At 40.2% G+C, this 27,855-nt stretch overlaps 1 protein-coding gene across 2 annotated transcripts; it reads left to right on the forward strand.

Annotated features, from left to right (window-relative positions):
• Window positions 1–678: 678 nt before the first annotated feature.
• On the forward strand, window positions 679–27,704 carry CDC42EP3 (CDC42 effector protein 3). Of its 2 annotated transcripts, XM_069010015.1 has the most exons (3): window positions 1,224–1,405; window positions 25,582–25,751; window positions 25,854–27,704. In XM_069010015.1, the coding sequence occupies exon 3, from the start codon at window positions 25,868–25,870 to the stop codon at window positions 26,633–26,635; it is 768 nt and encodes a 255-aa protein (XP_068866116.1). In that variant the 5' UTR covers window positions 1,224–1,405; window positions 25,582–25,751; window positions 25,854–25,867; the 3' UTR covers window positions 26,636–27,704. The 2 variants fall into 2 exon arrangements, with proteins under 2 accessions (XP_068866114.1, XP_068866116.1); XM_069010013.1 differs by lacking the exon at window positions 1,224–1,405 and adding an exon at window positions 679–869 and having other exon boundaries at window positions 25,582–27,704.
• The last annotated feature ends 151 nt before the right edge of the window (window positions 27,705–27,855 follow it).

Here is a 27,855-nt window from a genome sequence, read left to right on the forward strand (position 1 = left end):
ATTTACGAAAAAAGAAAATACAATTACCCTGTGATAAAGTGCTTTAGTGTCAGAATGCTCCAATGCAAAGAGAGCAAAGAAGAAAATTCTCTCACTCAGCTGTAGGTATATAAACATATTTTAAACTAAGTATACACATTTACATACAATGCATCCTCTGTTTACACTGATTTTAAAATGCCATATGTAATGAAAATTATGCAAATATTTAGAAAAATACCCTAGCCTGGGTAAGGAATATATCACACTTAATATTTCAATAAGGGCACATGCAGTGCTATTATGGCAGTGCCAAAAGTAACATTTTGAAAAATGACCCTTCGGTAAAACTGTCAGGCACAGACTGTTGAGTCCAGGTATCTGCCAACAGAAACCTTTGGGAGGATGTCACTGCAAGAGCTGGAACAATACCGGGGTCTCTATCTGGATTAACCAGGGAACTTGTTAAAAATTTAACATCAGTGCAGTATTTATGGGCTTCCTAGTCAGTAATCTGCTGGACTGCCAACAGCTATTTTGAGCCTTTTCCCGTTCTGGGCAAGGCAGTTTCAGTTGTATAAAACAGACGGGCAGGTGCCCTTAAATCTGTCATTAAAAGGCTCTTGGCCGACGCTGGATGGTCCGCGCCCCGCGCAGCACCTCCGCGCCGCTGCCCCGCTCCGGCCCCGCCACTGGGCGGGGGGAGACGCCCCTACGCCCCACCGGCTCTCGCAGTATTTGCCGGTTACCTGCAAATCGCAGACCGCCGAGTCGTGAAAGCCCGAGCGCTCCTTAACAACGCGTAAATAATGGAGGACAGGCAGGATGAATGAGTGCGGCGAGGGGAGAGCGGACTGAGCTTCACCCTGACCGATCGGGGCGCCGAGGAGGTGAGGGGCAAGGGGGTTTGGATGAAAAATCATCAGCTTTAAAGCACGCTTCGGAGCTGACCGTGCTCGGGGGATGGGGGCAAAGGGGTTGCCCACTCGAAGGCTTCACCAGGACACTGCTAGGGTGTGGGTAGGGCCTCCCGGCGCTGCCCGCAGGGCCCCCACCCCCGCAGTGAGCTCAAAAAAAAGAAAAAGAAAAGCGGGAGAAAAACCCTTTATTGTTATTGTGGTTGTTCCCGGCCTCCCTGCCCGCCTCCCCGGCGGCGCTCCGCGGTGCCAGGATTTCCCTGCAGCCCGCCCTCCCCGCCCGCAGCGCCGCCGGCAGCGCCGCCTCCCCTCGGCAGCCGCTCGCCGCCCGCGGCCCCGCGCCGCGCCCCCGGCACACGGGGCGCCGCCGCCCGCGCACTGACAGGCGCTCGCAGGTGCCGCGCTCGCCCCGAGTCGCGGAGGCGCGGCCCCGCTGTCCTCCCGGCTCCGCACCGGCGGGAGGGAGGCAGCTCGGGAGGGAGGAGCGGCGCGGGAGCAGCGGCAGCGCCGTAAGTCGGGGAGCGGGGCGCGGAGCGGGAGGGCCGCCACCGCTGGGCTGCGCGTCCGGGTCGCGGCACTGCCCCTCCTGACCTGCGGAGCGGCGGCGGGGCCGCAGCGCGCCCGCTTGGGGGGCTGGGAGGGAGGGGAGGCATTTCGGGGTAGCCAGGAGGAGTATCCATTAATGATCGTGTTTGGCTGCTCGGGAGGTTCATGCCCGAGGTATCGCTTAGAACGACTCGGGTTGTTTCTACATCACTAAAATTCCGAGCTGAAATTCGCTCCTGTATCGGTTTAAATTTCCATTTCAGTGTATTTTGGCATACTTGATTTTAGACCCTTGCCTTGGAGACAGAAGGCATACCCAGCCTACACCCCCCTCCCAAATAGGCTACCCTTCTTTTTGTGCGGTGTGTCCCCTTTCGCAGCGTCTTTCTGCGTGGGGCTAAGAATAACCGTGCGCTTGAGTGCGCTGCTCCCTGCCCGGCTGGGACTGGGGCTGGACCGGGGGCAAGCATGGCGCTGGGGGCAGGTCAGTGCCTGGTGTGAAGCTGGTTGTCGAGCTAAGAGTTCAAGTCGGGAAGTCAAATTCGAGAATTTGGGTTGGGTTGCTGATAAAAGATATGTGGGCTGAAGATTAATAAGAAGGACTTGATTTATTTTCAGTTGAAATTTAAAAGAGCCCAAAATAGAGGAAGTAATTAATTTAGGACTTGCGTCACTGTAGATTGTTGCTATGTTATTAAAATAGGAAGAAGGCTTATTATGAAATGTTTAATGTTACAAATATGATCCTGATCTCTTACTCCTTTAAAAAATATCTGGGGGAGGGAGGCAAGGACTCATGCATAGACCATTATTTTCAGTTACATGCTGGTTGTAAGGATGTAACATTGTTCAGGAAAATGTAGATGAAAAAAATCATGTTTAAGGTATGAAAACCTAAAGCTGAACAATTCTTTAGATACACACTACCAGAAATCTTATAATCTGTGTGCCGCGGATCAGATGTTTAAAGGAATGACAGAGATACCAAAAAAGGCATCATGATACACAGCGCAATTCTAGAAGCAGAATTTTCTCCTTCCCTACAGAAAAGGAAAGCACATTTCTGGAAGCAAGAAGTGACAGATGTGGCAGCTCAGCAGCTGGCTAAACATAAAAGCATGTATCAGCAGGTGATTACTGTTGCAATGATTTATTTTTAAAGTGTCTTGTACTGAAAGGCTTCAGCCTTTTTTAGCGTTAGCATCAAGATTTACTTGTGCTCTATGGCATGTTAAAAATAGTCTTTCAGCAGAAACGTTTAGAAAAGCAAGACAGAATTCCTATGTTCAAGGCACTCCTTGCTTTGAACATTTGTTTTGCATTACAGCATGCAAAGAAGAGGAACTGAGCAGGTTCTTTGGTCAGTAGGATAGTACTGAAGGGAATGATTTTTCCTGGCCTCAGCATAAGCCAACGGTATCTGGGAAGGAAACAATGGGGCCTATCTTCTCCTTAGATTAAAGATAATCACAGTTACTGTTCTCTGGGGAGCACCTCGTACATCCACAGAAGTAAAAATCAGGCTGCAGAAACTACCTCTGTGCTTCTGCCTTTCTTCTGTGATTGGTAAAGCCAACCTGAATCACCAGGAGGTGGACTGGGTGAATTTTAGAAAGGAAGGACATGGATATCACCTGAGAGGCAGCCCAGAGCCACTCTTCCCCTGAGGCAGTGGCAGCGTGGGTCTGCACCATCCCTATTTGACTGCCACATTGACTTGAAAGAGGCATCTAAAACTGTTCCAAACCACTTATATCAGCTTTACTGTAACCAACAAAAACGACAATTAATGGCAAAACATGTTTTGCTCTCAGCTTTTCATCACTAGGTAAGCTGCTTTGGTTTATAGTCTTCTAAGTTAGATGGCTTCTTATAGAAGAAATTCTGGTCCTCTGCCCAAGTTCTCAGAAAGAGTTTAGGGCAGAAAAGGAAACTTGCATTAAAAAAAATTCTTAATGCCATGTAGAATTTGCCATCAGGTTCTCCTTCACTTCTTGGCAGTGAGGCTGTGTGTGTTCCAGGGGCTCAGCAATGCTCTCTGACCAGTTCTTCCTCCTCTTCCTCACCCTAGTTAACAGAATTGCTGTGGATCAGGTCACCTGATGCCTGTTTGGCCTTTCATACTGATGTAAAACACTACAGGCTTTCACCCTCCTGCATGCAAATTTTACTTTTTGGAAACAAACACATAAAACCATGACTTTTTTTTTTTTCTTCTTCTTCCTTCTTATGATCACGTCAGAGTAAATATATTTTCCCAAGATCTGAACCATCTCATGGAGAACTCCTCTTTCCCAAGTGGTAAAACTGAGCTAACTGGGTGGTCCCCGGTATCTCCACGGATGCAGTGCTTACAGGGAAGGCAGTTGGCTGAAGGTGGTGTTTGTTTGTTTGTGTGATAGCAAGGTGAATTTCCCTAATAAACCTACGTCTGAACTTAAACGAGGATGTGGGAAGAATTGTGTTCGGGTGTTGGGTGGAGGACTGTTTTTAGATGATTTCCTCTCAGTACGAAGCAGACCGGTTAGTAGGCAGTGAAAGCGGCTCGCGGGTCCTAAGGGATGTGTCTGGGTGGAGCAGTGAGGGCAGATTTGAAGCGCTGCCTGGAGAGCACAGGCTCTTCTTCTGCAGAGCACAGTACATCCTGTGTGAAACAGGATGGCAGAATGAAGTGTAACTACTCAGTACAAGCTCAGGTAAAGCTCATGCTGAAGAAGAGACACACTTCTAGTGCAGTGTTAAAATAAGAAAGATTTCTGGATGACATTCATGCAGATAAGCATTGCTTACAATATTTTACAATGTTCTGTATTTACACTCATAATTTACATTCCTAATGTTATTGAGCAAAGGTGTTGATCCAGCATGGTGACTGCTGGGAAGGTGAGTCTGATAGGAGCAGCTGGAACTGGCTGACAAGACTAACTTCCTCATAGTTCAAGGGTTAAATCAAGACCCAGTAAAGCCTCAGGAAACACTGCCCAGATAAAATGAGATGATTACAAGTGGACAAAGTTGGCCAGAGTGACAAGATATATTTATACCTTTACTTAGTTCCATTGATATTTGTGGAATAGTCAAGTATAGAAACAAACATTTGTCTTATGGTTTTAGCACTAGTCGAGTCTACAGGAGCAGTTAGTCAATAATCTTTGTAAGCAACTGTGAGATTTTTCTTTTGAGAGGCTAGTGAACTGCTGAATATATTTTACTCCTTTTTGTGTTGTGCTTTTGTTTTTTAAAGAGGAAAGATAAGCCATTTGCAGGCCATTTGCAGGCTGAGCCTACCTCAAGTAGCACTTTTAGTGCTTAAAGCTCTGAAAATGTGAGAGTTGTTTTCAAATGCTCAAACTAAATTGTATCGTCATGATCTTAGTAGCTTTTTATGCAAGACCATTTTACTGAAATGTACATTTAGCACAAGTAATTTGAATTACAGTTATCTTTGAAATTAGCAAGTTGTGCAATACTCTTAGAACTTGATGACCTAGTATCTCATGAATGCCAGGGAGCCACATTAAGGGTTTCAACTCCCACTATGTGTGGTAAAACAACAACACACAACTCAACTATGTAAATGTTGTGTTCCTGCTGCTTTTACTTGCACTGAATAATAGAAAAAAGCTCACCAAATCTGATACACTGCTTTGATTTCTATCATAAAGGTCAATTGGGAACATGTTAGATAAGAGATTAAAGGACTGATGCTGTGAGTTTTTGTGCTGGGTCTCATTCTGAATGAGCTAAGTGAACTTCTCTGTGGTTACATGTAAATAGCAGCTGACCTTCTGCAGAGATAGAAGAGCTGATGACAAGCTGAGACTAGGTATGACTTGCTTAGTCAGGTCTGCAACCTTGTTTAGGTGTATTTACATGGCAATTAATTTAGTCATGTGTAAGAACTTCCTAAAAATAAATACTACTTCATATCTTTTCTTGGAAGATCTAAAATGTAGGGCTCAGTGTATTTTTTTTCTGTCCCTTTGAAATACCAGATGTTTCAAGTCCCTTTCTCACTATTTTGCTGTAGAAATTTTATATGTATCTGAGGATTTGTGTTGTGCCTTAAACAAGGGAAACAGGTGTTGAGTCTTCATTCCAAATGTGGGTTTTTTTCCTATTAGAATATTAGGCACTAGCATAAAAATAGTAAATAAAAGCAAACTGTTAGTCTGAAATTTCTTTTTTTTTCCCTGTTAACTTTTCAAGAAGTCTGTACAGTATAACGAGAAAGTCAAGCAAACCCTAAAGCCTGTTATTCTGGCAAAAGCAAGTATCCATAAGTTGGCAAAAGCCTGTAGAAAATGGTGCTACATATGCATTATGGTCATGTTATTTCTCATATCCCTCCTGCCTTACATAGTATGTGGGGTGAATTAGGTGAGAAGCAGCAAAAAGGGAAGATCTGTTCGAAATTCTGGGCTAAAGCTCAAGCTCCTGCTCTGTCATAGTCCTTTTGGGTGGTGCAGATGGTGAAGGAACCAGAAAATGATTGCACAAGTAATGTAATCTTGGGATTTTCTAACTTTGTGTTCTTTGAGTTTGTAACCTTAGTGCTCTACATATGATATTTCTGATTATGGGGTTCATAATTCTCAGTGATACTCTGCAAGGAAGATCAAAGGTGCTTTGCTGCCACCACAGTCAGCATCTCTAAAGCCTTTCTGCAAAGAGGTTGTGAAACCAGCTTTCTAGCCAGCAGAGCTCTCAGTCATGATCTTCACCGACAAACCCTGATCCCTGTAAGAGTAGGAATAACAAATCTTTGGTGAAGAAGAGGCTGATGGATCTTGTTGCTTTGATAAATGCTTTCTCTGTTTCTCCTGTTCTAGTAAAGTTCCTTAATATCTTTATAAGAAGGTGGTAGTCTCAAACCATCTAAGTCAGTTTCTGTGTAGTAGACAGGTTTTTTTGGGTGGATGTTTTTTCTAGTACTTGAGTACTAGCATCAAGTGATGTACAGGAACATAATGCCAGTGTTGCTGGGAACTTTTGCTCCATATTTATATTCTTGAACCTTTTTGTTTATTTTCCCTCATATTTCATTTATATTCTCAAGAAATATTGACAGCACTAAGGGACTCTTCTCATTCAGAAAGCTTTTAAATTCTATGGAAAAATCAATACTTCAGTAACTTTGAAACTTAAAAATTCTTTATGATGCCAGAACATTTTTTTTAGTGTTCTTTGTTCTAATACTTCCTAAATCTAACCTTTTAAATTTTATCCATCAAGATATTTTGATCAGAAATAAGTTCTATTCTTTATTCTTTCTTATGTGTATCTCCAATCCTACCTAAGTAAAGCCTGAATTGTGTATGTTTATATAAGTCTTTTTCATGAAGGCCTATGTATTTTTTAGAGAACTCTTAACTTTACCTTTTTGACTCAGTTAATATGATTCAGTGCATATTTAATTTAGTCAAATTCTGTTTATTCATGAGATTGGGTAAATTAGATCTGAAACTCAAGTAAAGATTAGTCCAGGGTGTGGTGGAGTTTTAGGTGAATGTTTCGGGTTGGTTTTTCTCTCCCCTTTGCTGTGCTGAAGATGCACACCCTAAATATCCTGTCCTCAGTGTGACAGGATCTTGTTCAGGCACTCATGCCACTGCTTTTAATGAAATTCTGTAGGGGAACAGCTATCAATGTTAATTTTTGCTATTTATTTTTAGATTATTTGATAAACTGTGTCTTGGGAACTAAGAGTTTGTTTGGTTAATTTTTTTTTTCCAGAGGATGGTTAGGTCAGTCTTCTCATGTTCAGATTTCAAATGACAGCTTAATCAGTTGGAATTCTATGAGGTCCATGTCATTTGAAGCATTAATGTGACTCATTGGTTCTTGGACAGTACATGTTTCTGTAACCGCAAAGAATAAAAACAAAAACATCCCTGACACCAGAAGTTGCATATGCCACAGTGAGGGTGAAGAAAACAGACGATGCAGGTTCTGCCTTTTGCAATGCAATGTAAAGGCCAGCCATGCCATTTCTCCCCAGCACTGTGGTCCTTGCAAAGGCACTTTTCTTTCACTTTTCTATGATTTTTGTGTATTCATTTGGAGGATGGTATGTGGCTGTGTAGTCTTTGGCATTTCCCTCTTAAAGATGAGGCCCCTACAAATAATGTTAGGGGTTAGCCCAATTTAAGGAAGGCTTGAACAGTAGGAGAGCTGCATGGTGAGTGAAAGAGGGACAAGGAAAGAATAGTGACATTAATTGTCCTGCATGTCAGATGCAGTTCACGTGTTTCTGCTCCACATACCAAAGATTACTGCTCTTCATCAAGTTTAAGCTGGTTCTTTGCTTGCTCATGGCTCCTATAGCAGAGGACCTTGGAATAATAACCACGGTTCATAAGAGGGTAAGATGTAATGGATCTGGGGGTCTCTTCTGCTTGGATATTTAAAAACCAGATGGGAATATAGGAGTGAAGGATGGAGTAGTGTGTCCATGCATAGGCTGTATATATGGCATACAGGATTGTACTTTGCTTCAGTCCAAACAGTTGGAGTGGAAAGATGAAATATGAGGGAAGTGATGTTCACAGCAGTTACAATTCTGTTATAAACCAAGGTATTCCTTGCCCCAAAAGACACAACAACTGAAGAACTGTCTTCTGTGAGATTTGGTTGTTGTCATTTTATGTCTGCATAATTCTTAATATTCTAGATACCTGGCTTGTGATTAGGGGTATGATGCTACAGTAATACAATTTGTAATAATTCATTGCTCAGTAGGTCATCCTGCCTAGAAGGCAATTGTAACATCTAGTCAGTCTGATGAAAGCCTTAAATGAAACTGTTTGCTCGTTACTGTTACCATATCTGCTTTAACTTGTTTCTTATTAGTAACATACAAAGTAATCAGTGGTACACAGGAGTCCTCAAGACTGAATAGAAAATCTATTGTTAGTAACAAGATCATGGACTGAGCAGACCAGTAATTTGTATGGCTGCTGCTCTGTTCCACATGTCACTCCCCACTTGCTTGGTATGATTTTAGTGGAAAGCAAGGCTATATTTCTTCTGGTTTTCTCTCCATGTACCTTTAGGCAGTATGAATACCCATCAGTCTCTGGAGTGTTTCAGACAAGATCCCGAGAGGTCAACAGCAAAGACAACAAAGTAATCTATATGATAGCAGTAGACTGTATAGGTCTCTTAAAAATGCATACTTCTAGTCCCAAAGAAAAAAAAGCTACAATAGCAAGAGTCCAAGAAGCTTATGAATCTGTAGGAGTTCCTAAAGGAATTTGTGAGGACAAAAATAAAACCTGCCTCTCCAAATGGAAGTGCTGAACAATCAAGTAATTTATGCTGTGGATAGTTTTCACATTTTTGTCTGATAATGAATTTCACTGTTAGTTGCAGTAGTTATTTTACCTTGAGAGTACAACCATGCCTCTACCTTGGCAGAGAAATATACATTGTAAATAAGGTACTTTGTGGCATGGTATAATGTTTTGATTACTGGGACATGCTCTGACAGCTGTGTAGGAGGAAATGACAGAATTGTTATCTAATGAAGCAACAACAGAGAAGTTGGAAGCACTTTGACACTGCCTTTGGTATGAACAGAATCCATTCAAGTGTAAATCTTTAAGTGTATCCAAGTAATCGCTGAAAATACAAAGATATAATATGCATATAACTGAAAAATCTGCAAGGAAAGAAGCAGGCTTCAATGCAACAATGAACAATCTAAACATGTAAATTAATCCTATTCCTAAATTCCAACCAATTTTCCTGCATCAAGCCCACGTAAATGTCTTTGCTCCTTGCATCTATGCATAAACCTTAATTCCTTCCCCACGTCCACTGTCTTCCATTTCCATCTCTTGGTTCCACATCCCTGGTTCTTATGCAGAGGTTCTGTCACTGATCTGAATTTGGGTTGATGGTTATTCCTGTCAACTGAGTTGTTTGTGGGGATGGAACAATGTAAGCATAAAGGCTGTTATTTTCAATAGAGAGGATTTCAGACGATTCTAGGTGGCAGACACTAAAGCTACTGAATCTTGTAAAAATTACAGAGTTTAACACCTTAAAATTGCCTGTCCTGGTAATTCAGAACGACAGGAAAAGACACATTCCCAGGCACAAATTTTAAGGTCAGAACTAGCTTTAAAAGAACAGAAATGCCACAACCTGCTAGCAATGTTGTGGATTTTGCTGGATTGTATATCCACAGGAGTAAAGGGCATTATGGTACAGCTGGGGAGTAGAAATAGATAATTTTGTTTTATCTCATTAGAGAAACAGTTTAAAACTTTCATTAAAATTCTCCCACCTCCTTCTAATCCTCCCAATAAACAAACATATACAGATGGCTGCAGAAGAGGATAGAAAATGTTGAATGGCAGTGTCAGATATTGATAAACAACTCTGAAAATAAGCCTTATAATGGAAGCTTCCAAGACAGCTGAAGTGTAGGTGGATGTGTTAAAAAGGCATCATCTGAGAAATTGTATGTATTCTTTCTGTAATAAAAATAGTATCTCCGGAAGTAGGAGCACCTGTCTGTGTGTATGTCTGTGTACATTAAAGAACCGTGACTGAAATGGTACCAGATGATTTTTCAGGTGCTCTGATTCAGTGTGTTCTTTCAATCCATCTGGTGAGGTAGCTGGCAGTAGTTACTGGGCTTTCCAAATTTCAAAGTTTGTAGCTTTGAGATAAATAACCTGAGAGTACAAATGTGGTCCCAAAGTCAAGTTTTACAGCGGTAACAATATATAAGAGATATGACTTGAAAAAAAGTTACAGGTTTCAAATTAAAGAACTGTTTGAATTTTTTTTGAGTAAAAGTGAAGGAAGCCACACACAATTATTTTTAATTGTGCTTTTCTTTAAAATTGAGTATCTATAGTTGGACATGGATTCTGCCTGGTCATGGCTCTTAGATACCCTTTCTGGACAGTTGTACTTTAAAATGGTTTTTTTGTTTGTTTGTTTTGAATAGGATAAGTTGCTGTGAATTGGGTGCTCTTCTGCTTGCACAGTGTCAAAGGAGAAACAGCTTTTATAAAGCTTGCAGATCTCAAACTGTTCATGGCAATTGACAGGAAAGAATTTATTTGGTTCCCCATGCAGGATTTGAAGTAGTGTCCAACACAGAGATCTACGTCTTTTTTTTCTTTTTATTTTGTGCTGAAAGATGAGAACTTTCCAAACACAACAGTTTTGATGAGAGCTCTATTTTCATAACTTCCAGTAGATATGTCCTTTCAGCCTTCATAACCATCCTTATGGCCAAGGAAATATAATCTGTGGACAGAAAGGCTCTAAAAATTTAGTATGGCTTTCCCTAGATAAAAATGCTTTTTCCAAATATTTAATTTTTAAGAGAAATGCCATGAATTTAGGAGAAAATATTGTTCATATCTTGAATGATAAAAGTCAGAACAGACTACTGGGAACTTGTCTTATTACAAGATGTAGGCCTTTCCTGAATTGTTATCCAGTTCTGTGTCAGTATGACTCCTGGCTCTGCCTGAATTGTTTGAATTAGACAACAGTAATTTCTTATTAAAAAAAAAAATCCAAAAATTAGCAAAGATTCAATTAACAGAGAATCCACCATAAGCCTGAGTAAATTGTTCTTGCTGTTTGATAAAAGTATATTTTCTTTTGTACTTGATTAGACTAGCTTCACTCTAGCAAACTGAAGCTAGAGAGTCGGACTGGATGATCTTAAAAGTTTATTCCAACCTTAATGATTCTATGCTTCTATGAAATGCAAGTGATAATATCAGTCTTGTGGCTCCTCTGGAACTTTCTTTTGTTCTGTGATATTCTCTTAGAATTGTGGCTACAGGGACTGGACATCGTGATGGCCAAATTCAGAATTACTGGACCTTTCCTTTCAGTGCCCTCTCATGCAGCAGGGAATAGCAGTAGCCTCTTATGACTACAGTTCAAGAGGGTGAGGTTCAGCCTGGTTATCTCTTCTGACCTCTTATTTCTGTTTCTGAACACAATCTTCCTTCCTGAAACTGTGGCCTATATGATTTAGTCTTCCATTTTAATCTTGAATGCATGACTTGGGCTGCTGTTAAAACTCAAAATGGCTTGCTGATGTTCAGGTATCAGCCTGTGGTGGTTTAACCCAACAGGTAGCTGAACGCCACACTGCTGCTTGCTCACTCCATCCCCCACCCAGTGGGATTTGAAGACAATTGGGGGAAGAAAAGGTAAAATTCATAGGTTGAGATACAGACAGTTTACTGGGACAGAAAAGGAGGGGCTAATAATAAAAGGATTAGAATGTACAAAGCAAGGGATGCACAGTGCAATTGCTCACCACCTGCTAACCAATGCCCAGCTAATTCCTGAGCAGTGGTCCCTGGCCAGCTTTCCCCCTAGTTTATGTATTGACCATGGTGCCGTATGTTATGGGATATCCCTTTGGACAGTGGGGGTCAGCTGTCCTGGCCATGTCCCCTCTCAGCTGACTCACTGCTGGGGTGGGGTGAGAAGCTGAAAAGCCAATGACTCTGTGTAAACACTGCTAAGCAACATCAAAAACATCAGTGTCTTAGCAATATTATTCTCACCCTAAATCTAAAACACAACACTGTACCAGCTACCAGGATAAAAATTAACTCTATCCCAGCTGAAATCAGGACACAGTTAATCAAGGTCACTCTGTCCCCCATTTTCATTATCCACCTGTTGACTTTTCCCCCTGATCCTCAGTCTTCCAGTGCAGATCATCTTAGGGTAGCTCTCGAACTGAAATGGATCAATTGAAGGCAAAGAGTTTAAAGAGCACTCACTCACAATGCAGGCTGCACATCCTGCTGAGCAGAAAGCTCACACAACTCCTTATGCCCATAGAAAAAAAGCTACAATTTCTCTGTGTGACATTAGTCTGACTTGGGAGTGGCACTACCTTTTAGGGCCTGCAAATGGAGAGAAACGCCTATGAAATTAGGAGTGTTAAACTGCTGTGTAAGAACTCATAATTTATCTACTCTGAGATCCCAAGATCCGTGGAAAAAAGAGAATATTCTTGGTTTTCAGTGGATGTACTGGGCTGAAATGAGAGCTGCATATATTGCAAGTTGTCCTTCCATTGCAGATGTACCAGTTTTGTATCTTGTGATCTACTAATAAAACAAGAGTTTTGATTCTGATCTGGTTTGCAGGAGTTATAGCCTCCAATGATTACACTGATTTAATTACTGTTGAAAGAGAAAAAGAGAAAAGATGTAAACTAGTGAGTCAAAAAGTTATCTTAGTTGTTTTTAAAGCTATCAGCAAAGTGTTGGACCCAGGAGCAAATGGCTATTTCCAGATACATAGCAAATTACAGAATTTCAGTGGAAAGCTCAAGAAGAATATATTGGTGTCTGAAAAAAAACAAGTGAAAAAATTTTCTGTATCTTCTGCATAAGAAAAGTGACGAGCAAGAGATGTTAAGGGACTTTTATTATTTATTAGCCTTAATCAAGTTCTAAAACAGCACTCTGTTGGATAATACGTCACTGGGAATACAATAGTCAAAATGCAAGTCAAATTAAGAGTCTCTGAATTTTTCAGGTAGTCACAACTTTTTGTTTTTAAAATTGAGATTTTGCTTTAAGATGTAATGCTCTTTCAGCCTGTCTTGGCACCCTGAGTGAAATTGTCTGCCTTGTTTCATACAGTCTGAAATACTCACTTTGGGAGGTGTGAACTCAATCAGCAGCCTGGTGACTCCTGAAAGTTAACTGTTCTTCTGTAAGCTGCTAATGTGTTGTATTTGGAGAGTTTTAGTTTACTGACTAGGTGCAGATTTTTTTTTCTTTTCATTGTTGTTTGTGCCTTTTTCCTCTTCCCATGCTAAATTGTCTCTGCCTTCCCACTTTGTCTTCTCAAGTGAATGGGTTATGGTCTTTTCAGGAACAGCAAAAGTTTAACAGCAGTATCTGTGGCTGGGTTTTTAATATATTTAATTTGAATTATTGTAGGATGAACCCTATTTAGTGTTGTGTTTTGAGAGAACAAACAAAACAACAACAAAACCCTCTTTTCCTCAAGGATGTGGTTTAAGAAGCCTGTGACTATAGCAATAGGGGTGTTGCTGAACTACTTTTAACACTGATCTCATAGCTGTTGCTGAACTATATAATACTGTCCTCCAGTAAAGATATCCTTGAGCTGCAAGGAAGAAGCCTGGTATGCTGCCGTCTGCTTCTGCAGCCAGAAGGAGCATACCTCTCTGGTGAATCCAGGTAGCATCCATGTACAGAGGGAAAGAAGGAATGCCACTTGGGTAATATCTTTCTTTTAGAACTTACTGTACATGTCTTTTCCTGAGACTGTGTTTCAGAGTGTTTTGGTTATGGTATTTCTATTCCTTCCCAAGGGAGCTATTTCCAGAGAGTTTGTGGAACAGGCCCTACATTATCCATTAATTTCTTCTGGTCCAGTACTGAAGCAGCAACACTGAGAGGTTGATGCCCTACTCGGATGCAAGTTCTCTTTTAAATTTCTTGAGCGTGCTGTCTCTGCTCTTGTGTAAATTCAGGGAGTTAAAGTTTGTTCCCTGCCTGTGTTTCTACAGAGACTATCTCCATTAAAAGAACTGTACAGACAAGAGAAGAGAGCCCCACACCGTGCCTTAAATTAATCCCGATGCACAGTTACAGTATATATTGTGGGTTTTTTTTGCTGGATATGATTTGGATTTGCACTCAGGACAAGGAAATTGACCTCAGTTTCTCTTCCTTTGCCTACACTAAGAAAATCAGGAATACCTGTCTGCTTACTTAGGTGGCTTGGTTTCTGACCATCTTTACATTGGTTCTGTTTTCTGAATTGGTGTTGTGGTGTATGCTGTGTTGTTGTTGTTGTGTTTTATTTTGCTTGAGTTCCCTCCCCCCCCCCCAGTAGAAGTTTTGTCAGCGTGATAGGTGTGTGCCCTGGACTCTACAACATGTCACCTTTCCTTAAATTTTTGAAGGATGGTAAATCACACTAAGCAACGTAGTGCTTAAATTTTGACTCCCTGAAGCTTGCAAGAGCCATCAGAAATTTGCTTTAAATAGCCTGCAGTAAAGGTAGAATTTCATCTTACCTACTTATTAGAGGATTAAGTAAATAAATAAGTAAATAAATATGCCCTTCACACAAGAAAGTAGGTCCCAGAATTATATTCTTGTATTTTTCTGGCTACACGCCACTGCTTTCCATACCAGTTGTGTGAATTGCTACATGAAGGACTTGCAGCATGTGGTTAACAGCTCGTTCTTGGTCAATACCAAGGTGCATCCATGCCCAAAGGGATTGCTGCACCTCATTTCTGTGCTTCTAGAGTTGTATAAACAAGACAAACAGAGCTGTAACAGTCCAGCTGCAAGTGTGTCAATGCAATATAATGCCTTGGTGTGTGTGCTCTGTTTCAGAACCAGCTTCTCTCAACTCTGAAGTAATTACTGCAACCTGGACAAAGTATAGGCTCCATACACTTAGCTGGTGTTGGTTTAGTCAGACCTAAACATAATTTTTGCCTGTGCAACACTTTGCTTCTCCTACCTGTCCTCCCCCAGTACTCTGTATCATGTGAGGGGCAAAAGAGTGAGATTACTAAAGAGTGATCTTAGGCACTACTAAAAAGACAGATGGTTGTTAAATTTGGGTTGAATTTGGCTGTCAGACACCTGGTATATGTCTCCTCAGTATCCTGAGAGTGGAATGCCACTGCTAATCAGTCTTAAATCTATGGACAGTGGTTTTGACAATGGATTATATATTTAATGGTCAGTTTCAGAATCTCTCTCCCCTTTGATCTCCCTTGTTGGGAGCACCATAAGGCACACAGTAACTGGTGCTGAGGAGCATGTTTAGCAGTTACTCAGCTTTTGTAAAGGAGCGAAAGGGACCTGCAAATGTAGGCTCCTACCTCTGCTTCTGAGGTAGGAGGGAGGGAGGGAAAGGAGTGGTCTTGTTGACTTGATGATCTTAAAGGTCTTTTCCAACCTAAAAGATTCTCTGATTCTATCTGGACTGTGAGGGCTGCAGAGAGGTGCAGCTGGGTGTGGGCATCTGTTACCTAATGTCTAGCCTAGTTTCTGTCGAAATATCTGATTAATTTTGGGGTTTTCATTAATGTGGGTTTTGGAACAAATTAAATGTGACCGAGGTCCCAACAAGGATCTGAAATCTGTTTTCTGCTGAAGAACTCTTTATACAAATGAACACCAATTGCATCATTAAGCACACGCTTCACTGGGGCTGCCCAGCAGGACAGAACAGTGAGACAGAACTTGCCTCACGCAGTGCTTTTCTTATAAGGTGAGAGCCACTTAAGACAAACTCGTGCTTTGGCTCATTTGTGTGCTTTTTTACAGCTTTTTTGGGGAGGAGGTAGTTGTTTTACGGCAGTCTGAGTTCGGTGTGATCCTCTTCAAAAGGTGCTTGTATCTTGCGTTTCTCTAGATACTAAGTAGCAAGCAGATATTTCCCTCCCTCTCCCTAGGCATCCTCCCAAGGATTTACAGTTTTAAAGGTGTGTGAGAGGGTTTGTTCGGGTAGAACTCATCATAAAAAGTTGTAACTTGTTTCTCGCAACAAAGGCAAGTTGTTGTTTTGGTTGGTGTTACGCCACTGTGTTTGTCAGTGTCGATTTATGTCAGGCTTTAAATAGGATACTCTGCAATGAGTTTGTTTTCTGGTAGTTTGTAATCCTTTCAGGCCAGCTAACATTAACGAGCGGCTGCATTGCTGTGGCTGGCTTTCTTTTGATCATGCACAGCCCTAGTCAGGAAATGGGTGAGCAGCATGAGTCATGATTACATTACCCTAATGTGACTGCCCACTAGAAGTTTTCTTTTTGCCGCCAATACGCCTTCCCTTGACACTACTTCTGAAAAAAAAATGTCCATTTTGGAGCACTTTGAAATATTGACCTTTGAACAGAGAGATTTATGTTCCCTTGCAGTCTCGAGTCAAAGCTCTAAGCAGGAGCCCCTGCAGAGTGCAGAGAGAAAACGAACGTCTGCAAAGTGCTTTTCCAGAGGTTTGTAAAGACAGGACTTGACTTGCAGTACACTGGGTCTGCTTGGGCTCACTGGATACAACACGCTTCCCTGACCATTTGCTTATTCTGTCATGTTGCCTGCACATGCAAGCTCCAAGTCCAGTCTTCTCTTACACATGGGCTGTCATCTCATTCACCATTTGGCTTAAGCTTTGTCTTAGATATGTACTTATCTTTTGAAATATGGCTACAGTAATGGGAAGATAGGTGCTGAGTGCTGGCTGAGGTAAACCCTGAGTGTTGAGAAGGTGGCTTTAGTGGGATTTGAGACAGCAGTATTTTGGACAGTTTAATTAAATACGTGGGATTTAGAGTTTGAAAGAAATATCAGCTGCTAATCAGTAAACTAGCTTTAGCACCAAATTGCCACTGTGCATTCTGAATATTCAGACAGTACACCTCTGTACAGGTGCTGAGTGTATTAATTTCTTTCAAACTAAACTCGTTAACTCTGCCAGGTTTTAAGAGCAGTATGTGAAATATGACTATTGGCACAAAGAGTGAATGCACCCTGAAACTACTTGATATATTCTAGAAAAAAATAAGTCTGATCCATTGAGTACAAGCAACTCAAGCTGACACAACCAAATGTCTCAGGAGGAAGTGGGGACCCCTGCACTACTGTCCAGTGTGTGGCCTCCCTGTCAGCTGGGGCATGTTGCAGGTATCACTGACATGCTGCAGAGCAGCACCAGAATATGACATGTCTTCCAGTTGTCACTTATTCTTCCAGATTCTTACCTCTGCTCAAATAGTGCCTTCAAATAGTAGAGTTGTTTTGTTAGAACTAGAGTATAAACTCACAGTAAAGACGTAATTTCTGTTTTTTCCCTTTTGTTTTATATAAGGGTGATAAGCTAGTTACTTTAGCTGACATGGACTTGTTATTGTACTAACAATATACTTAAAACTGAATATAGATTACAAAATTTTAGAAGCCCTATTTACTCTGTGATTTCAGCCTCATTCCTTAAAGAGGGCATGAGTTGGACCAAAAAGTAATTCAGTGAGGATTTTTTTTTTAAATCTATTGAAGCATTTCCTTTCTTCCACCTACTCCAACCCCATCAACTTGGATCTCATCTTGATGACCATTCAACTCTCTGAAGGAGGCAGAACTGCAACAGAGCAGAAGATTCATCTTTTTTCTATGTAATACAAAAAATAAGTCCTGTGTAACTGTAGATTTTTCTGTATCTTTATATCTCTACCTCATTGTTAGTCTTTGCATATACAAGGTTCTCTGGCTTTCAAGTTTATTTTAAAACTAGTTTATCAGCCACTTAAAGATGGTCAATACTTATTTAAAGCAAAACACTCTGAAAAATGAATAATAGAACTGGTGATTATGATATGCCTATGTCACTTGTGTTTTTCAAGGAGATGATAAGGAGTATTTGACTTAAAAATGAAGCATATTTGAGAATTGGAGGTCAGAAGTTCAGGGTAGGGTTTTGCGGGTTTGGTGGTTGGGGTTTTTTTTACTGAAACCTTGCAGGATCCTTGTGTTTTAGATTGCCTTTTGTCAGCAGCTAGCAGTTAAAGAAATTTTAAGCTAAGGGTCTTTTCCAAAAATAGTATTAATATCTTAACTATAGTTAGAAAACCTTAATTTCAGTATGACAGCAGTCTTGGGAACCTGAAGGCAGAAACAAGTGGAGCCACAAAGCCATTTTTGCATCAGAGGTGTGTAAAGTCGAGATGTAATTCCATGGACATTTTTCCTTGCAAAAGAGATGGTTAAGGATTGGCCATCCCTTCTGCCAGAACTCCTTGCTTTCTAAGAGTGATGTCTCAAGAGACAGCTTAGCTATTTAAATTACTTTTTACAGGTGAGAGTAGCAGTCTCACTCCAAGCCTTGTGGTTTTACACCCCTTTCCTAGTTAGTTTTCACCTTGTTGTGTGCTGAACTGGCCTGTAAGGGGTCAAGTGTGTGCACACAGTAGGGGGGAAGGAGAGAATGCCTTTCTGACAGCAAGTTATATTGAGCTTGAACTCTCTTGAAGCATTGCCATCGGGCAGCTGCAGCTGTTGCTAAGCCTGTCCTGTAAACTGAGTCAGTGGAGAGAACTGCGGCTGTGACCAGTTTGAAGTGTGATTTGTAGGTCCATCTGCCTGCGGAGTGTACAGGGAACTGCGGTGCAGAACCAGGAACAAGCAACAAGGAGTGAGGAATCCAAGGTGGGAACTTCTTAAACCGGGCTTTGAGAGCAGAGTTGGGCTGAGGAACTACACCCTCTGTGTCAAAAGAGAAAGCCATCTATGCTAACCTGCTCAGAATCACAAAGGGTGTGGAGTGTGGATTCATAATCCACTTAAACTGATCTGAGTGCTGGCTGACATCAAAAGGGGCAGCTGAGATTTCCAACGTAGCAGTTTGCCAGGCTTTTAGATGGCACACCATCAGCTCAGGGTGTAGGGGTTATTTTTTTGTCCCATTTCATGGTTTTCCCTAGGGCCGAAGAGAACTGATGGACAAGTTTTTAAGCCTGTCCATCTTGTGGCTTATGGGTTTATGGTTCCCAGCTATTTGCTCACCTGGTGTGTGACTTTGTAGGATGAGATGTGTGACTGTGCTTCAGGGTGCAGCCTGTCTGGTGTAGCATAACCTCACCTTGGCTGGCTGCGTTAGTTAACGTGCTGCACCTTGTGCTGACATGTACCTCTGCCTAAATCTGCACGGACTTGTACTCTCCCAGGTTTTGGAAGCCAATGAACTATATGGTATTAAATCTGTACCAGCCAGCAAAGCTAAGGAGAAGGTAAGAAAGAGGGACCTGTTTCAGTCCATGGAGCTAAACAACAGAATGCAGTGAGCTCATTAAATCCCTGCCTCTGGAGAAGAGGAGAAAAGAAAGGAAGGTTTTTATTGTTCTAGAAAAGATGCTAACTTTTCAAAGCTGAAAGCAAGCTGTGATTCAAACCTGTTGAAAGGTGAAAAAAATTGCTTGATAAAAAAGAGGGAATTATTTAAGATATTCTAATGAGTGGTCATAGTAAGTACAGTTGCAAAAAACAGACTGTGCAAGGCATTTAATTTCATATTGCATCACAACCAGATTTTTAAAATGTTAGTCCTACAGTGTCAACAAAGTATGTATTAAAAACATTTAGAATCTCAGAGTACAGCATCAAAGAGGGATGTATTTCTACTGAAACAATGCAGAGATCTATTTATACAGTATGGGCTGCATAGTATTTTTATGAGCATCTTGCAAATAAGTACAAAATTGTAGTAGTGCAAATTTACAGGTGATGAATATTGGTGCGGAAGTATATTGGTGAGGGAGATGGAGAAAGCTCAACTGATTTATTGATTCACAGCTTCGGCACATTGAAATAAAATGTTTCTCTCTCTTTCTGAAGTATGGCATTGCTTTTTACCCTCTAAAATATAAATCCAGTTTATTTGCTGGAGAATGATAATGAAGGTTTCTGGTTGATAAAGGGCATTTGTAATCTCAGACTGATAAAGAACAAAATAATTGGAGACTGAGGCCAGTTGCTCATATTAGACCTTTTTTCTTCTTCCCCCCAAACCAGGTTTGCTCTCCTTTGTTTCTTTTTCTTACAAGCTAAACTAAAAACTCTTAAATAGATTAGTTACTTCATTTCAATATAAAACACAAGTACTTTAATGGTTTAAAATTAATGGAAAGTGTTCCCTAGTCAACATAATTTACTTCAGCTCGATCTGCTTGTAAAGGCAGGGTGACAAGATTTAAACTAGTCAACAATTAAAAATGATTTCAAGAACTTGTTTTTTCTTTGTTTGTGAACCTAAGTTTTAGAGAGGGGGGGAAAAAAGAGGAGGGTGCTGGAGAAATGGAAGATATCTGGAGAGAAAGACACTGTATGCAGCCTGTCCCTGTCTGTGCTTACACTTAGTGGCAATTAACACTTCTTCAAGTGGACAGCTCGCAGCTAGTGTACTAATTGTCTTTGATTTATGTGGAAAAAAGTGGTTTGTAGCAACAGAAATTAAAATGTATCCTTATGTGACTTTTTGCCTTTTTTTTTTTAATTATTATTTCTCCACAGCTAGAATAGATAAAGTAATTAATTGTATTAATCAGCACCCAGGTTGGAACAGGAAAGACTTTAGGTGCATATTCTCTGATAACTGACCTCTGTGACGTAAATTAATGTATGTAGTCTACATGTATGGGGAATTTTAAGAGAAGGGTGGACAACCTTCACAGCTAGCACATGGCATCTCTATCTTTTCAGGACAATGCAGAAATGAATCAACTGCACTATAGGGTTGGGTCCTCTCTTGACCTGTGCTTCTGTAGCTGTGGGAATGGTTTGGGATTTTTTTTTCCTTCATTTTCTGAAAAGTGTATGTGATAACACAGTGAAATAAGTTAGATTTGATCTAGGAGAGTCAGTGGAGTGCAGTTAAGAAAATTAGTTGAACTGAAGTGCATTTAGCCTGATTGTTTTTATAAAGTAACGAAATCTGTAACTTTAACCAGGAATGTGCAAATTCTTTGATGAAAGGAGAAGCAAGGGAGACAAGGACTTCTAACCTGATCAAGGGAAGTTGACTTTAACACAGATGACTTCAAAGGCTGTGCCTCTTATAAACAATGTAAATTTAGATAAACAATCTGGAGGGAGAAGTGTTAGCACCTGATGTGGTTAAAGCTACTTAGAAGGTGGTGGCTTTATAAGCGGAGAGCTGGTGGCCTGGTGTAGAAGTGGACAGATTGGTGGCCTCTTGTCTTCAGAGTCTGATGGTTGATAAGGACACCTAAGTCCCCATGAACACAAGAGGTAAGCTCTGTGGTGCATCATCTGATGCTTTTCTTGTACCTGAGGACTTGGGTAGCTGGGAGTGTGTTTTACTAGCATTCAGGGATTGTGACTGCATGGCTTCAGGCCCCTGTTATAAAACCACTAAAAATGTGTTTTACACTTGATGTTGTTTCAGACATAGAGAAAGTAACAGCATTCACAAGGATGTTCTTAACAGTTTATTTGTACTGCTGAAAGCTACTGGTAGCTAAAACCTAAAATGAAGGCCTAAAGCCTAATTCTTCTATACTTGCAGATACTTCATAATGTAGAAAAGTTGCAGCTGCTTGTTGTGTAGTTTGTGTCTGTCTTTTGCCACGTTACTGTGTTTTTATTTGGATATTTAGCTAATGTACAGACTCAGTTTTCTCTTACTGACTTGCTCTGCAAGGTAATCCAATGATATTTTAAATTATGCTTTGGAAAGGTCTTTCTCTGAATTTCACATGCTTCTAGTCAGTGATCTGTAAGGCAGAGCCTTTGCAAGGGATTGCCCTGTAGAAAGCTATAGGCTTCCCAGCACACACAGTTGCTTCTGGCTTTGCTCTGTGGAAATGTGGTTTTCTTCCTATAATTTTTTTGCTTAAGGATCTAGGTCTCTTAGGATATTTTCACAAATAAAAGTTTGCACCTTGACCCTTATTTGTCTCTGGCTTTGCAAGCTTAGCTGTTGAGATATTTGCTGATAGTCTGTCCTTTTATAATGGACTGTGGAATAAGCTAAGGCATCCATGGAAGACTTTGAGCTGTGTGGAAGGTGATGATTGCTGAGTGGACAGAAGGCAGATTGAGAAGTACCTCTAAAAATATTAGTCTTTGTTACCAAGCAAAACACTTAGATGAGAGTGTGAAGTGATAGGAATGAAAATGAGCAAGTGCTACAGCCAAACAAAAACTTTAATTTTTGCTGGGCTGAAATTTCTCTGGTTTGGCTCATGTTTGGATCTTGTTAGGAGAGGGATATCTTTTCAACTGGAATAAAAACCCTTTCATGTTGTTTTTCTCTTAAATTAAGGTCTTTCACTGTAGGGTGGCAGTCCAGGATTGTAGACTTCTGGTTTTCTGGTAACTTCTCATTCAGCCTTCCAATCACTTAGTTACTGAGCTGAAATTAGTCAAAACAGAGACTCTTTAGGCAGTAAGATCAGGAAAAGATCTCATTTTAAGGCAAGGCGAAATTTACTGTGTGACCTGATATCAAGATTGCAGTGTGTTGTGTCCCTTCTCTTAGCCCATGTGCACTTGGGATTCCATTAAATCTTGTTGAGTGCAGGGAGTGTGTTAAGATTCTTGTGAAAATTTTGTGGACTAATTTTTTAGTTTTCTAGTATTTGAGCTGGACGCTTAGTGCCATTAGGCTTTTCTTCATTTGCCAAAGTTGGATTTATATATTTTTTTCTTACCAAAAGAACTACTTTATATATGTATATATGTGTGTGTGCATATATGTAGATATACTATATGTTATATATTGATATGGGTTCTTCCTTATTTATTTGTAAATTAAGTATGAATAAAAATAGTATTTTAGGCTTAGTGAGTATTTCCAGATTTATTTGTTTGAAGTAGCTTAAAATCTGTACTCCTTTAGGCAGTAGTTGACAAAGAAGATAGGTATGCAGAAACCAAATACAGTTGCTCCAAAGCTATGTTATGTTGTACATGGAATGCCTGACCATTGAGAAGGGAGCCCTTTTACTTAAAAGGTGTAATTTGCAGATTTCCAATACCGTGGGTACTGATATCTGTAGTAAGAGTAGCCTTTGTTTTCAGTAGAGAAAATGGTGCTTGCACTAAGCATGTAATTGTGAAATTTCTTCTCCTCAAATGTAAAGCCTCTTGGACTGGCCAAATGGAAGGCAAGGCCTTCACAATTAAAGGGACTGCTGTATAGAGAGGGCTTATAATTCTTGATAGTGGTGTCTCTTGCAGCATCCTCTCGGGTAGTGTGGTTTTACACTGCCCCTTACTGGGGCTCTCTCGTAGTGCAAGAACTAAAGGGTATCCAAGTTTGTGCTGCAGCCAGAGTTTCTGTATTTTTTTCCCCCCTGAGCTACGAGCTAAATAAAATACACTGCTTTTCTGGTGTTTCAAAATGGCCTATTTATACTACAAGTTATTTTATATTTTCTTTTTAGTATTTCCTGATGTTCAGATGTTCCATTGTGTCCTTCAGGTTTTTTCTAAACCTCCCTGTGGAGTTTAGTGATAATGGTTTTTGATACACATTGGAACTGGTGGAAGCCATGAAAGCTTTGAATGAACTAGCATTTGTCTTTCATTTTTAAACTAGTGACCAACAGGCGTGACTTTGAACCATGTTGTCATTACATAGCCATTCATTCAAATTAAAAGACCTGAAAGACTGAGAAATTAGAATCAGAGAGAATTTGACCTGTTATTTCTGGGAAGTGAGATAGAGCTGAGTCCACTAGATAAACATAAAAAACCTCAGCGTTCGTCTTTTTTTGATAATAGTCTTCTCTGTAGAGTTGAGGACATTTTTTTTGTTAAATGGGTTGCTTGGGCAGAATGATAAACAGGGGGAGAAACAGTGCAGTGATTTTCAGAGCTTAAAATCGTTAGGTTGATTTGACTAATCAGTTCAGCTCCTGTTGTAGGGGCACACATAGAGATCTTAGGAGTTACTTTTCTATCTTGCAGTACTGACATGGAGTAAATGGAACATGAATCTCCTACTAAACTGTAGATCCTAATGAATTTCCATTTTGTTGTGTAGAAGGAAGCTTTCACATGCTTTTAATTGATTGATGTGATCGCTTGTGTTTTCAAAATTGATCTTAAAAATCATAAAATGCCCTCATGAATTATTGAACATTGAGCTTATTTTGCATTTCAACTTTCAACTGTTTACATCTGATGTATTTTGCGGGGGATGGCTTTTCAACATTATCGAAGTGCAGTAGATACCTGGTGAGAATCAAAAAACCAAAGCACTGACCTGGCTAGACTCCCAGCTCCCCTTGTGATGCACAGTTAAGTACCCCACTGCAGGAACTAATTACTGCGGTTAAAGGATTTGTTAAAATGCTCAAATTCTTCTTGACAACCTGGGTGTGTAGGCATACAGTGCTAAGTTTTAAACCTGGTGATTCTTACTGAGCTTAAATTGGTGAAGGAAAAAACCTGCCAGGGCATGGATAAAAGGCAGCAAAAGTAGCCCTTGTTACAGACAGCTTCCCTCCATGTACGGTATAGAACACTCTTTTTGTGTAAAAGCTGAAATCTCCTTTACACAGTGAGGGTGGTGATGGACAAAGAGTGATGGATTTGTAGCTGAGTATTCTGATGAGAAGGGGTGGTCTGTGGTGCATGGACTTAATAGAAGAAAGTATAAAAATGTCCAGGAGAAAAAAAAAACATTTATTCTGAGATTGTCCAAGGGTTAGGAACTGGCACTGTAAGGAAGAAATACACCATTAAAGTATTAACAAAGAGTGTTTTTCAATAGCTAGTTGACTTAATAGCCTGTTAGCCCTTGTTAGCTCTATCAGGCCTTTGAAAGATCACATTCCAGTAGGACAACATGGTTTGCAAAAACTGTTTCAATTGGCTGCACAGAGCAACTCTGAATCACTGTGGCCTCATGGTCTCCATAATTCATGATCTAGTCTATAGCTGCTATGAAGAATTCATGTAGACTAAAGAATGTAGTCACAAGAATCAATCTCCTCTAAGGCACGTGCATTTGGATGTTCCTAACAAATTGTAAAGACCTGGACTGGCTCTTTTTTCTAGTTCCTAAAACTATCCTTGTAAATGGGCACAATTATTGGAAATGTTATTGGTTACAGTTTATGAGTGTTCCAGCACTAATTGGAAGTGTCTGAATACTAATCTAATTATCCAGTTATCTAATTCAAGAGAGTCTACTCCATATCCAAAAAGGTTTCCTGAATGACTCTGTCAGTCTTCCTGGATCTACCAAAAAACTTAATGCTGTTGAACGTTATAAATGTGTTTCTGCATGTGGTCTCAAAGGTCAGCATTTTGAATGCCAGAATAAGGAGAAGAAAGATTGAGATGGTGATGTTTATCAAATGAATTGTGCTCAGCAACTGTGTCTAAAAAACTCTGACTTCAAAAAAAGCTATGAAGTCAGAGAAAGGTTAGCTAGCCTTGTTAATCTGAACTCTTTTATCCTGCCTAATGAAGGGAAGCAACATCATAAAGCTAATCTCCAGGCTGGAACTGTCAGTACCAGTACTAATTTTGGGGTTTGGTAAAAACAAGACTGAATGAACCATGAAAAATACATTAATGATAACCTGATTTTGTATCCCATGCAGGTTTTCTCAAGTTGTGGAAGTAGCAGGGCATTTGGTTGCTAACTTGACCCCAAAACTTGTGCTCCACCTTGCAAAGAGCTGACGTGGGAGACATTTACCTTCACATACTCCACAGTTCTCTGTATCAGAAGAAAAAGACTTTGTGTGCAAGAGTGGTTCAAGATGACAATGTAACGTTGCTAATGCTGAAGGTCTCCTGAGAAGAACTGGCTTTGTAAGAGGCTTCTCCTTCCCTAACTTTTTTTTTTTTTTTTAATAACTACTTCTCTCAGAAACTACAAGCAAGATGCCAGCCAAGACGCCCATCTACTTGAAAGCTGCTAACAATAAGAAAGGGAAGAAATTCAAACTAAGGGATATCTTATCTCCTGATATGATCAGCCCTCCACTTGGAGATTTTCGCCACACCATACACATTGGAAAAGAGGGACAGCATGATGTTTTCGGAGATATCTCATTTTTGCAAGGTAACTATGAGCTATTGCCTGGAAATGAAGGTAAAACCAGAGTTAGCCAGTCTGGTATCCATAGTGAATTCTTAAGGGCAAACAGCACTTCCGAATCCATGTTTACAGAAACTCCATCACCTGTGCTCAAAAATGCTATTTCCCTTCCTGCCATTGGGGGTTCTCAAGCCCTTACATTGCCTTTATTGTCACCAGTGACATTTAATTCAAAGCAAGAATCCATCAGGTCATCAAGAAATCCTAGGCTTAGCTGTGAGCCAGTAATAGAAGAAAAACTGCAGGAGAAAGGTAAAGAGATGGAGGATGAAGAAACGTACAAAGATGACATATGGGAGCAAAATGGTTCTTCTTCACATTTTACTAACGGTAGCGACAGCCACTCATCCAGCTTTTCTGAACGATGCACTGATTGGCAAACAGTTGATTTATTGGATGACAGTCGGCTTTCATGTGAACTAACCAAGACAAAGACTAAGTCAGAAGAATCCCTTTCAGATCTTGCAGGCTCTCTTCTCTCATTGCAACTTGACTTGGGGCCCTCACTTTTGGATGAGGTCCTCAATGTAATGGACAAGAACAAATCTTAGAACTGGTACTCCATTGCTTCTTTATAAGTGATTCACTTAAACAAAAACAAACAAAAGACCACAGTTCAAAAGCAGACACTTAAGAATCAGCTGTTTTTGCAGTTGTTTGACGGGTTTTCTAAAAATATTCTTAAAATACTATTTTTTTACCTATTGTTTTTCATGATTTTTATTACACTAAATTCTCATATCAGGAAGGTAAATTTTAATAACAATTTTCAGCAAATATAAAATGTTTTTAAGTACCAGTATTAATGATCAGAAACTTAAGAAACAGCATTTGAGGATGATACTGATTGTGGCATTTGGTTAGTTCACTCCTACAGGCTTCTGAATATGTGAGAATCTCTTAATGTCAGAAAGGAGACTGATATTAATTATTCACTTTTATAAATTATTACAATATCACTTTATGTATAGGCCTCTTTCTAGAACCTTGTGTTTGAGGGTTTTATAGTGTTTATCTTCATTTTCCATAGTACCATTTCTGTTATAAATTCACCATAACTATTTTCTTGGTCTTATACTACCACTCTGAATTCAGATGTGAACAGTTTGAAGGCTTTTTCAGCTTGAATACCTGGTCCAAAGTCTCAGCTGGTTTAAATGAGTATGCACAAATTTACACAAGTTGAGGCTTGGGCCTGACGTTGTATATGAAATGTTATGTTGTAAACAGGTGACACATGCAAGATATTATGGTTAAATTATTTTAAAAGTTGAAATATATTTTCTGTGTGCATATTGGCTTTTTACTGCAGAGCCTACACATACAGTATCTCATCAAAATAGTTGCTTGGCATTATTGGTGCTCTTCTGAAAATTGTATATTTGTGTGTTTGAGGAGAAATATGTATTAATAGTCCTTGCTTTTTTCTTCATTTATTTCCACAACATGCTTAAACTTGCAACTGATTGTTTTAATTTTTGAGGAAGGCACTGGTTATTCACAATGCTAGTGATGTGTGCACCAACAACCAATGTCTGCGAAATGTGGATCCTTCAATACAGTACCTACATGGATTGCATAAATACCTTGTGCAATACAATAAAAAAACGTTTAAATTGCTGTGTCTTTGTGATTCACTACACAGCCTCACCAAAACACAAAGTTTGCTTTTCTCCTATAAGGAAACAGACTAGTTGCAGAAATATGAGACTAAGGGGCAAATCAATTCTAACTTAATTCAGTTGATTTCTCCAGTTTAGTTCCAGAGGTT

This window comes from Aphelocoma coerulescens, chromosome 3 (genome assembly GCF_041296385.1).
Source record: "Aphelocoma coerulescens isolate FSJ_1873_10779 chromosome 3, UR_Acoe_1.0, whole genome shotgun sequence".
NCBI lineage: Eukaryota > Metazoa > Chordata > Aves > Passeriformes > Corvidae > Aphelocoma > Aphelocoma coerulescens.